Raw genomic sequence first — 12732 nt, 5'->3', positions numbered from 1 at the left:
CCTGAGAAATGGTTCTTCAGCAACTTGCTGCTGAACCAGATGAGTTTTCCTGATAATCTGCTAGTTGTATGAGCATCGACACTAAACTTAGTTTCTTCTCTTAATCCAGAATTTTTGAGTTACTAGTCTGATCACTTAACCACTGTGTCACCACCGTACCCTTTTACTGCTGTGCTAACAGAAGCCGGTATTTTTAAACACAAAACTTTGTAATCTGCAGACTGAACCTTACTGTGTCACTGGGCTCAATGACTCTGCATGACACTCTTTATGATGTCAGTGGGATGGCATTATGTGACTGTGTTTGCCCCAGTCTCTGTTACTTGGAGATGCCATTTTTACCTACAGTGCTCCTTGGGTTATGAAAGCACACACTGCAGATATGATGCACTGCATAGTGACCATTGCCCACTAATTAAAAATGGTGTGTGTCTAATTATACTTGAAATCTGTGGCGGTGTGTTTAAGCTTTCAAAGGAAAGTGACATGCCTGTATCCCAAAACTAAGTGTTTTTGAGGATCTTCAGGACTTAGATTACCAATGGCACTTTGGAGTCTAAAAGAATTCTACAACATCACTTTACAGTTTTATAGAAAAATCACTCTCTTAAGCAGGTAGAATGAATTTGGTGTAATTTTTAGTGAAAATGCTGATTTTAATGAATAATTGTTGTATAGATTTCCACTTCCAACTAACACAGATTTCTCATCTTCAAATAGGAGGAATGAGTTTTGTTCCAGAAGGAAGCACAAGCGGGAGCAGGAGGAGGATGAGTGAGTAAACTTTGTAGAACCTTGTTGTTTTGCTATGTTACTGGAATTTTGGGCAGAAATTGCTGAAATGGTGTGTTTGGTATTCATGCTCACCATTGAACTTGCCCTATTTTTGCTTTATAAATTGTTGGAATATTGATCTTGTGCTATGGTGATGACACTGTTTTCATCCAAGACCACCTAAACATCGTGACCAACAGCTGAATTCTGCTCAATAACAGAGACAGAAATTGAATGATTTAAATGTAGAGAGAAAACAGAATGTGATAGAGTCAGTGAGTTAGAAACTATGGGGATATGGTGGGGGGAAGGGATAGCAGTCTTTTTATTCTGCAAATTCCTCTATTTTATGAACTAATAATAAGGCAAATGCATTATTCTACCATTTGAGTAGTTTCTGGCTGAGTGCCTTTTGTTTACTTTCCCTTAATTGATCTGTTGCTGTTGAATAGTCTTGCTTGTGGGGATATGTTCAAGAGCTACATGTCACCTTAAAACTACTGCCAACAAAAAGACTTTGGGGAGAGTTTGTGTCTTTTTGCTATTCCTCCATTCAAGTAATGGCAAATACAGTGGTTTGTTACACGGTCCGTTGTTTGGGTTGCATTTTGTGGATTGACCTATTAATACTGTGAAGACATTCTGGGCATTAATTACATTAATGCATTTCTGGAGTTGAAATTCAAAGTTTTGGTCTTGGTTTGAGATGACTGCATTTTTACATTTGATTTGCTGAAATTCTTCTGGATCTGGGTAAGATTCCAGGATAGAAATAGTACTTTTGCAGAACACAGATTGGGACCAGTTGACATTGTGGCACAGCTGAGGCCTTGAATGACAGGTAGATAGGTTGTTATTGGTAAGGAAAGGTGTAAACTCCCTTGCACTTGTTTCTACAGATATTTAGTGGCAAAATGTTTGCCAGAACGAAGAGGCAAATACGTCAGTTTCAGTGTCACAATTGTGATGTACAGTGTGTTGTATGTTTTTTGTATCTGGCAGTTCAGTATATTTGCTGCCAAAACACATGGGTGTGGCACTGTTACAATGGCGGCAGTGTGGAAAACTGGGGGGAGCTGAGCTTAAGTTATCTGATTTTGTTAATTTATTCTTGGGAAACGTGCTGAAGTAAAGATTTAAATAGAAGGTAAAGCTTTTCTGTGGGGAAGGAGTGAAGGAATAATTTTTTCACATTGGCAGGTTATAACTAATGGGGTGCCACAGAAATCGGTGTGTGATCCGAAGATGTTTACCACCTGCATCAGTGATAGTGGAACTGTATCTAAGTTTGCTGTTGATGCAAAGCTAGGAGGGAAGTAAGCTGTGAGGCTTCAGAGGGATAGATATGCACCTAGAAATTTGAATGCAATATGTTTATTTTCCCCTCTCCAGCATTGTGTGATTTGAAGATAATTGTTTTATGGATGAAAGCACAAACATGGCCAATCCCAGGATGTTTGGAATCACTTTGGAAAATATGACAGGGCATTTCAGTCTTGGCAATGTGCTGTGGATTCAGGGTTTTCTCCCCAATTTTATCCTTTCTCTTTTTCCAGAATTGCTAGATCCAACTGATCACTGCTGCAAAGGTGGTGTCCCACTGATGCTCTTTGCACCTGCACACCTCCATTCTGTAAAACTAAATCCAGAATTGTTTCCCCCAGCTTTTTGCCAGGCTTATTTCTGAATGCATTTTACTAACTCTTTATACTGATGTTACAAACACTTTTATATTGATGTTATCTTTAACGAACTGAAGTATCTCATTGCTCTTCTGCATTTGTCAGAAATGTATCCACAAATTTGTTCTTCTATTTCCCGCAGTTGGGAGGTCTAACATGTATTCCTTTTCAGTTTCTCATGCTTTTAATTTAATCCTAATATTCATCTCTTCTCATAGATCTGAATATTTCTTTAACCAGTATGACAAATGCCTCTTCTTTCTGCCTTATTATCTTGTTCTGAAAACCCTGTAACTCGGAAATGTTAGGTCACCATTCATGCTTCTCTAAGCCACATTTCAAAAATTGCCAGAACATAAATTTCCATCTCTTTTACCACTGGGGAGGGCCACAGTCATCCCTGGTTGCAACAGTCATTTTCCAGCATGGGCTATTAAGTGATTGAATAGGAAGTCTAACTCTTTGGTTTGCACTTCCTTCCATCCTAATGGTAGGAATAATCCCTTCATGCCATCTTGGGAATGGTTGATAAAACACAGACCAATTGAGGGTCCTGTTTGATTGTATAGCATAACACGTTAACTGGCGTATTTTACAAATGAGCCTTTTTGGAAATCCTGGAGACTTTCTAAATAGGTGTTTAACTGATCTGTCCATTGATTTTCAATCTGCCACCATTGAGTGCTTGGTGGTGATCTGAAGTAATTGTGCTTCTTTGCCTTCCTCCTCCATCCCACTCCCTAATTTTCTTCCCTTGTCATTATGGCTGTCATAATCTCATCCAGAATTTGTAAAGGGCTGATTTTATTTAGAAATAGGGCCATAGCCAACACCTTTATAGCCCAAGACAAAGGAGACCATTTGCAGTGCTCCTGCTGCTCCCTCGGTGATTAGGTAACACTGCTATATGTAGACTAAACACATCATCTTTCTGGAGAACTAAACCACACAGCATGGAGGTTAACCTTGGCCTAACTAAGCAATGTGCACCTTTAAGTGCGTAGCTCTTGGTAAATAATTTCCAAAGATTACCTTTGGTTTCCATGGAAATGAATGGCATTGTTTCTTTAAATAATATGTCCTATTGATATTTTGCTCTCACAGAGCTCCTGCTCAAAAGAAACGTTTAACCGAAAAGATGCTGGATTGCCTGGTAACTTCGGGAAACATTTCGTGCAGCTCTTGGCCTTGCATTCCATATCCCCAAGGAAATGGGGTACCTGATGTTGCCTCCACCTCTTGGCAGGATGAGTCTACCTCACAGGAATTTAGGGTGGTGGAGAACAAAGAGAGCTGCATGGAGGTGAAAACTGATCCAAACCAAATCGGACTGGAAAGGTTGAAGGAGATCGAAAATCGGTAGGTGGAATCTGTACGTCCAATTTCTGTATTCTGCTGGATCTTTCAGATAGTTGTTGATGGCCTGAGCCTTCCACGTTAACCCATTCTGTCCATGGAGTGTTTTTGTAAAGTAATACTGCTACTTGTGAGAAGGTTAGAAATTATATTTGGTAACGTGGGTCTATCATATACTTGCCCCCAACTGTACAGTAACTATTCTATCGAAGACAACGGCTTGAGTTCTATGAAGCTTCTCAACAGCATTCCTGATATATTTTACTAGGTAAAGATCTGATTGAGGAACAGTTGGGTGAGGAAAATAGTTTTGTTTTTGGTGATTGTGAGGGAGTATGATGATGAGTGAATTAGCCAAAATTAGAAATACTGGTTTTTACTATTACATTTGAACATCTGTGTACAGCTGTTGACGGTGGCTTTGTCTGATGTTGGCCTTGGGTTGACTTTGATGTAACACTTTGAAATGTATATCAAGAAGAGTCAAAATATCTTTTGCTTTTGAGGGGCAGGAAGAAAATAATCCTGTAGGCCTAGAAGCAAACAACTGAACTTGAGTTACACACATTGACATTGGTGACCATTGTATCCCCTCTGCAAATTCCAATTTAATAAGCATGTTAAAGACTCAGCAAAGCTGGGGGGGAAAAAAGAAAGGAACTTGAGGGTAAATGGATACATGAACTAAACATTTGGGATTTAATTACTAGGGTGTCCTTGAATTCCATTTTAGACACTATAGGATTCCATTTCCTAGAGGTGGTGGATCTAATTGCTGCTTTGCAGACGGGTAGTAGTGAATTTGTTGTTTGCTCCTTACACCAAAATGTAATTTCTATTTCACAGGCTCGTTTCGAGAGATGATCCAGAAGTTGACGCAGTTGAGATTTCAGATATGCCAGTGCTGGTCTTGTCTGATTCCCTCCGAGAAGAGCTGAGACATGGTCTGGAAGAAGTTTTGCCTCATACAATAATGGAATCCCTGTAAGTATGACCTACATTTTTCCATACACAGCATTTGCATGATTGGAGGATAATGGATTATAAAGTTTTTTTTTTCCTTTTTTATTTTCTTTCTTTTCTCTTCAAATGAATATTATCAGTGATCGGTTTGATTCGCCATCATTGTTGCTCCATGCTTTTTACTTTTATGGGGGCCCAAGGGTGGGGTGTAGAGTGAAAAGCAGCACTATTCAAACTGAATATTTGCTGCAAGTTAAAAGGATGGTTAATACAGGGGTCGGAAATGTATGCAGCTAGGTTTTGTTTGTTTATGGGGGGAAGGAGAACGTTAGTAACTCTGTAGTGCTTTTAATTTCCCAATTAATGCCAATAAATTACTTTTATGTTGCAGTGTATGATGTGGTTCCACAAACAATCAGATTAAAGTAACCAGATAAACATCTGTTTTTCACAAAATCAGAAAAGTGCTGGGAGAACTCAGAGGGTCAGGCAACATCCGTGAAAAGCAAGATTAGTTAACATTTCAGGTTGAAGACCCTTTTGTCAGAACTGGGACAGGGGAAGACAGGTTTAAGTTGCAGAGGTGGTGGTGGCTGGGGTGAACAGGACAATAGCAATGTGTGATGGGCTGTGGCTGTGGGGATGGGTTGTTAATCAGGCAGTTGGAGGGTGACGAAAAAGTGTGATGTGTTGCAAATAGAAGTCAGGGTGCCGTAATGAAGGGGATTATCACAGGCAAAAATAGTCATTTCTGATACAGGAAAAAAAGCAAGTTATCAGAAGCTTGTGTTAGGCCTCCTTATAACAGTGCAGAAAGCTAAAGATGGGTGGGAGTGGGATAGAGAATTTAATGTGGGAGGTAAAGGGCCAGAAAAGTGCATAGCCTAACGTTTTTCCACAATATATTCCATCTTTTTTTCCTGTTTGCCTTCATGCCCATTTTACAAATATTTGTGTTCTCCCGACAACTTGCTTTGCCAACCATCTTCCCAGAAGGAAGAAATGATCTTGGCTCAGCAGATCATAATGTAGAATCAATTTGGGTGGAGATGAGAAAATAAATTATTGGTGGGTGTAGAACGTAGGCTCCCGAACCGTGGCTAAACCATTGGTCAATAATTCTCATGAAGAAAGGGAACTTGTAACAAGAGTAATGCAATAATTGTGGACAAATTTACTCTTCTTATAGATTGGGCAAATCAAATTGACATGTTATCAGCAGATATGGGTACAATATACTGGGTCCCTTTATCTGCAAGTAATAATGTAAATTGCAAATAGCCAAGGCCCTAGCACTAATCTCTATTGTAGCTTGCCAAACTGAAAATTACCCATTTATTGTTTTCTGTCAGATCTGTTCTGATTAAAGATGCACTTTTAAAATCATGGCACTTTGTGTAGGTGTGCTTTGACTTGACGTGAAAGTTGTCCTCGAGCCCTCTAATTATTTTTTTTCCTTTTATCATCTTAGGAATCGTCCATGCATGGAACTTGTTCTGTGGAGACCCCCATGTGAGCCTCTTTCAGATAAACTTGCAGCATTAACAGAGCAAAGGAAGTCCAAGCATAGGGAGCTCCAGTGTGATCCTGATTTATACAAGAGCACAAAACTGGATTCATCCTTAATGTGTGGTGATATGAATCAAACCAGCACACCTGAAGAGGACATGGAGCTTTAGAGGCAACTTGCAGCACAGATCTGTGGGGTAAAAGCATTGTAACTTGCAGAGAATCTCCATCAGCTGGGAATGGAGTATTTTGTTAAAGTTTAAAAGATTTTAAGTGACACTGAGGTTTTGATGCCCCCACTGTTCTTGCATAAATCAAACACTGAAACTAGTCATTGCTGCAGTCTATATTGTGTCTGTGACTGCACATGGATATCCTTTCTACATATATTTTTAAGTCTGTTCTTATTGCAGCCAATTTATCTCTGATCTGAGATCTGGAATAATCAGCCATAGGCTGTCCATTGTCAAATATTTACCTGTGGTTAGTTTTGAGAAAATAAGTGCCGTAATTTATAATGCTCTTGAAATGCTGTTTGTTTTCTATGTATTACATGAAGAGATAGGGAACTGGTAGAAGCATTCCAAGGAGTGTTCAAGAGATTTGTATGTTATATGGATGTACATTGAAGCATTGTTTGACTCTTGGCTGAAAGTTTTAACTATGAACTTATTTGGTATTGAACTCAAAATACAGACTAGGTTTTCTTGCGCTATGACAAATGGAGAGAAAACTAAATAAAACTTGAGGGGAATTGAATAAAAAAAACCTTGTACTTGAGATCTCTACTTGTAAACCAGTGACACAGCTGTTAATCTTTCGGTATGTACTTGTTTTGGGGAGGAGAGATAAACAAAAAGAAGTTTAAATGCATGATTCCTAAGGCAGCAATGTTATGGGAGAGTTGAGCATGAGCACAGACACCCTGACATAGTGCTGGCAGCCAGTGATTGGATCCCTATTCAGTGGATTAGGAATTGCTCATGGCAGACCCTTTTCATTCCTCTATTTTTAAAGGTTTTGATCTTTGTAGAAAATTGCAGTCCCGTCTGAGGTGCTACATTTGTATTTTTTTGTAAAGCTTTTTGGAGGTTCTTGAATAGTCTTGGAAACCACTTATTTTTCTGAAATTTTTCATTTAATCTTATCTCACCACCCTCACCCATCCTGTGTTCCCCCTCTCATTCATCCACCCCATATCCTTTAATAACATAAGAAGAGGAATAAGCCTGTTTCAAGTAATACCTCTTTGCATCATTGGGGCAAAACTTTCTGATGGTTTGCAGCCAGCTCCTCCTGAAATTGCAGGCACTTGTGCATTTTCTTACTGGAAGATTGGCCACCAGGCTAGGTGCCTGTCACCTGAATGGAATTTTGTCAATCCAACGTGCACCTCTGTTGCACCACTGAATTCTCCAGAGTTCTGCATCCTTGCAGAATCTTCCAGTCCTTGTGTCAGTGGATTGTCTGGCAACCAGTGATCAAAGCACATCAACCTCCATGGCACACCTGGATTGCTATAACCGTTCAGCAAGCAGGCTAACTTGTAGGGCATCACTTTAAGTTATTTTGAGGTTTGCACATTTCACATGAGCTTTTCATAAAACAAATATCTATTAAAATATTGATCTGAAATGTTTGTTGCCTGAAACTGGGTTAAGCCCTGGTTACAGTTTTGGATTCAGCAATGATATTCTAGCTCTTGCATTTTTGTTGCATTCTAAGCTTCTGTGTGTTTCCTCAGTAATTTCCCCCCAGACTCAAATTGCTTCTGGAAAAAGTGCAAAATAGAGAAAACAACCACTTCTGCAATAAGTTACCAATTGACTCAATACGCTCACACACTCTCAGTATGGAGCTGAGTTTGGTTGCATGAGGTCTACATCTCGGTAAGACATTGGACATTGGATACCAGTGATCCTTGCCTGTCAAAACCATTCAAGGATAGGGCTAGTTGCTTGCAAATTCTGATCAGCTGGGGACCAACCTCCCCTTGGTGGAATCAGCATAGCTCCTCATGGTATATGACTGGTCATCTCTGGCAGGTAGATGGGCATTGAAAGATAGTTTGGTCACTTTGTTTTGCTCTTTCAATTCAATGTAAAGCCTGGAATTATATTATAGCAGTGTGGGTGACCCAGGATTTGGTTTGCTATGTAGTATTGGCCAGAGTAATTTGATACACTTGTGCTGGATAAACAACTTAGAATCTTGGAGGGAAGATGTTGCAATTCCCTAAGCAGTATGCCGAGAAAACTGAGAATATGGCACACTAGGGACTTTGGTGCCAGATTGGCAGAATTTTTGGACCGTTGGATATTTCTATTATTAATACCAATGTTAAGTCATATTTATAATGCTGCGTAACATCAAAAAAAATTAGTGAACTAAGCAAGTTGAAAGGGATTTCAGGAACCAGGGCCCTGCTGAGTGGAGAGGGAAGATGCAAATGTTCCCAGATGCTGAACCATTGGGAATTCTGGAGCTATAAACAACCTGGATGAACTCAGTGGTTCAAACAGCATCTATGGGGGGAGGAGGAGAAGGAATTGTTGACGTTTTTGCTCGAAACTGTGCATCAGGATTGAGTGGAGAGGGGAGATGGCAGTGTAAAAAGAGGAGTAGTGAGACAAGAGCCCAAGGTAATTGTTGGACTGAGGAGGGGTGAAGAAATCTGGGCAGGCTGAGCTAGGGAGGGTTTGGGGATGGAGGCAGGTGGATGATGGACTGCACGGGAAAGTTCTGTGAGAAGGGGAATGGATTTCGGTGGAGGTCAAAGGAAACCTGCAAGATACTGAGGGAAAGCTCCCTTTGGAATGCTGGGAGGGGAGGGCAAGATGTTGGTGGCATCTCATTGAAGGTGGTGGAAATTACGGCAGACCAGTTGAACATGGAGGCTGGTGGATGAGAATGCGGGGAAACATTCTTCCTCAGTGGTGAAGAGAGGGTTCAAGTAGAATTGCAGGAAATGGAACGTGGTTGAGAGCCTGTCAACCAGTATGCAGTGGGTCATCATCATTAAAATAGATGCACCAAAGCGAGAATGGAGTCTTGCAAGAAGCAGGGTGGGAGGAGATGTATTTGAGATAGCTGTGGGAGCCTATGGTCTTGTAGTGGCTATTGGTGCTAATGTATCTCCCAAGGTTGGGGAGGGTGGGGGGGGGGGGGGGGGGAGGGGGTGTGGGGGAGGGAAAAAAATGTCACAGATGGATTGCATGAAAGTGAGATCAGCATGGAATTTGGCACCAAAGCGATGCAATCTTCATGTTCATCTCTTGCCCTGCTTTCTGGAAGGAGTTCAATTCCATTAAGACATACACCACTTTTCTAATTATTTAACGTGGTGTAATATTGACTCTGCCAGGTTCGTTCTAAGTATTCAGACCAAGGGGTCTGTCCTCAAGTTTGATTAGTGTATTTAACATTTTCTTTCAAATGTGTGTCTCATTCTTTTGGCATTTCTCATTTGACTGGTCTCACTGGAAAATACTGAAGTGTTCATGAAGTGTTACTGCCATTTTACTGTTGCTGATTGATATTTTATTGTCAATAGTTGGCTAATTTCCATCCCAAGCTTTCTCTTTTCATACAAGTTTGTATTTTGCTACTAGATGTTCTTCAATAATTGTTTCAGCCATAACCTTCCATGTTTCTTCCCGTGCTTTCCCTTGGTCCACCGCAAGATTAACCTGGTTAAAGTAGTAACTACTTCCAGATTCTGAGAAATACAGGGTTCTACGTTCTGTCCTTTGAGGGAGGAGAAAGTAGATGGGTGGGTAAGCTTTCCCTTGTTTATATAAGGCATGGTGCATATCAAAGATGTTGAGGTGCATTTATTTGTGGCTTGATTTATTAATTTTTAATGCGTAGAAATGAGATTCCGGTTTTTTTTTATCGGCTGTGTTGGTCCTTGAAAGTGACTCTTATCTCAGTGACCTAGTTGAAGTTAACTAATAGAAAAATGTCATAAATTGGTCCATCAACTAGAATAAGGACAGTTACATGTGGTTCTATGTGGCTGACTTCAGATGTTGGTACATCTGGTAACTGATGCCTACAACAAATGATCTTGACAAATTGTTTTACTGTGGTCACTACAGAATTCTAAGGGCAGACATGTTAAGAGAGATCTCTCTGAAGTTTGTACATGGCTACTAATGTTTGTAACTCAAGGCTGTGTTGTGTAAGTTTCTGGGTTGCAACAAAGTAGGTGAATAGATTTCTTGCACTAGTCATTCATCCAGTCGACCCAGCCCTTTTCAAAAAGTTTTTAAGATGTATTGTCAAACTATATCAAAGATGCCATTTCAGTTGATTTTAAATTTGCTTTAATGGAATTACTGGATTGGGTTAAAGTAGGAGTCAATATTTGTGAAAAAGACATTAGCTATCGAGAGCTTGCATTAAGTGGTGAATCTTGTTCACAACGGATATGCTAGTGTAAACTGTGCTGGTATGCGAGGACATCTGTCTTCAGGCAGTGCCAAATGATCAGTAAAGTGCAGCATTGTGTTCTGATTACTTCATTCTCTATTGTGCACCTTCTGGGATTGAATCTATAAAAATACCCAATGTACTTCAGTCTTCACATTTAGTGTTTGTTTTATTTTTAAGTGTGATTAGCCTGACTGAAGTGCTTTAGTGCTTGTACTCTGAGGGACAGGTCAATGTGCTCCTTTTAATGTAGCTAGACTCTGAGGTTGAGGCGTTTATGAATGCACAAGATGTTATCTTTAAAATATAGCACTGGAACTCCGGTGTGCGTGTACACGTGCACCAACTTTAAAAATAGAAATGTTCTTGGAGGGTTCATCTCTCCCAGTAATTGCTACTTGATGTGAACACCTTTGGTACAGCCAAAATGCTGGAACTATTCATTTTCAATATTTATGTACATTTTAGAAAAATCTACAGAAATTACAATTTTGCCTATTCACAATATACGTGAATGTGCATAGGATGCAGTAGCACCCATATTAAATTCTTATTAATCAAAGTATACTTGAGGGTGATCACCTGAACCTAACAGCATTATAGCCTCTGCTTTATCAGAAGATGTAGTCAAATGCAACAACTTGAATTTGTATAGCACCATTTAATATAGTTTAAATAATCTGAAGTATTTCACAACATAATCACAGTTAATTCAGAGGAATCTGACACCCAGTCACATGACCTTTTACAGGTGATCAAAGCTTTCTTTTAGAAGAAAGTTATCTTTTAAGGTGGGGATCTTAAAGGAGAGATGCAAGTTTTGGAGGGAGGATGTTGTGTCAGTCAAGCAGGCAGTTTTGACCCAGAGTGTTGTATTGTTGGAGTAGTTGGGGAAAAAAAGTGGAGAATATTCCATCACTATGACTTGGGTGTGTAAATTGCTAAATACTCAACCTCTGACCAGCTCAGGTATACCCTGTATTTATATGTTGATGTGGTGAATTTTTCAATCAATATAAGCTTCTGCTTATCTAGGATGTTGGGGGTATTTAATGATATAATACTATTAACTATCATAGCTGCTGATTCAATTCAGCCAGGATTCCATGAATCATTGCCCATTCTTGGTTCAATCCCATGGTGTAAACACAGCAAATTGAGTTTTACAGCTTTCGTTAATCCAGTGCAAGGCTGATTTGCTGTAACTGTAAAGTTTAGGATAGATGTGTTGTTTCTTAAAGAATGAAAGCAGCTCAGCAATAAATAACAACTTTAAAATATATTTAAATAGTTTATGCTGTACAGCATTCAAGCTGGCTTTCCTCATAGAACTGTGGTTTTGCTCCTGATCCAAACTACCTGCTCCATGTTAGCAGGATGGACTCCAGCCTGAGCTCAAGACATGGCTTCATATGGCAGAATAATAGATGGCTTTGCATTGTGTGCAATCTCACTCTGCAAACGGATCAAGCCGAGTGAAATGATGCTTCCTCCCCGGATCTAGTCTCCCCTTCTGGTTAGTTCTTGAGCAGGTCCTGGAGAGGAGGAAGAAAAGACACTACAGAGCCTGCCACATCTGAATTAGCCTTTCCTTCAGACTGGAAACTCATCATACGACCCCAGCTCTAGCTAGAGGAACATGGAGTCATCAGTCCTCGCTGGTTACAGTGTTTAGGGTGGGGCGGGTCAAGATTTACAAAGTAAAAAGTTCTTGTACGACAGAATTTGATTGCATTTGGATGTTCAACAGAATTGAACACGTGTTAAGCAGACACACCCACCCTGCCATTCTTCCTCCCCAATGCAACACAGCACTGACCCTTTGTTGACCATGTTCTATCAGTAGCTCCAGTGCTTGGAATGAAACTCTGGCCTGTTGACCCTGCTGAGAGGATAAGTGAACAAGCTGACAAATTTTCTTGGTACTAGGCTGTGGCCCATTATAGCTCATGAAGGATTTACAAATGTCATTTCTGGTTTGCTTTTCCCATGAAGTATGATGGTGTCACTTGGT

At 40.0% G+C, this 12732-nt stretch overlaps 1 protein-coding gene across 7 annotated transcripts in view; it reads left to right on the top strand.

The window, feature by feature from the left end:
- Positions 1 to 12732, top strand: part of ccdc117 (coiled-coil domain containing 117) — a 43792-nt gene that overhangs the window by 13155 nt on the left and 17905 nt on the right. For 3 of the 7 annotated variants that reach the window (XM_052032207.1, XM_052032208.1, XM_052032206.1), the window contains exons 3-6: positions 721 to 774; positions 3561 to 3815; positions 4659 to 4796; positions 6247 to 7041. In XM_052032207.1, the coding sequence (XP_051888167.1) occupies positions 721 to 774; positions 3561 to 3815; positions 4659 to 4796; positions 6247 to 6454 (655 nt within the window). In that variant the 3' untranslated portion in view covers positions 6455 to 7041. Of the gene's footprint in view, positions 1 to 720; positions 775 to 3560; positions 3816 to 4658; positions 4797 to 6246; positions 7042 to 12732 lie in introns of those variants that run through there. The other 4 variants (XM_052032202.1, XM_052032209.1, XM_052032205.1 and 1 more) reach the window with 2 other exon arrangements.

Source organism: Pristis pectinata, chromosome 17 (genome assembly GCF_009764475.1).
Source record: "Pristis pectinata isolate sPriPec2 chromosome 17, sPriPec2.1.pri, whole genome shotgun sequence".
NCBI lineage: Eukaryota > Metazoa > Chordata > Chondrichthyes > Rhinopristiformes > Pristidae > Pristis > Pristis pectinata.
Note: the sequence above shows the minus strand (reverse complement) of the source record. Positions and strands in the feature narration are given on the sequence as shown.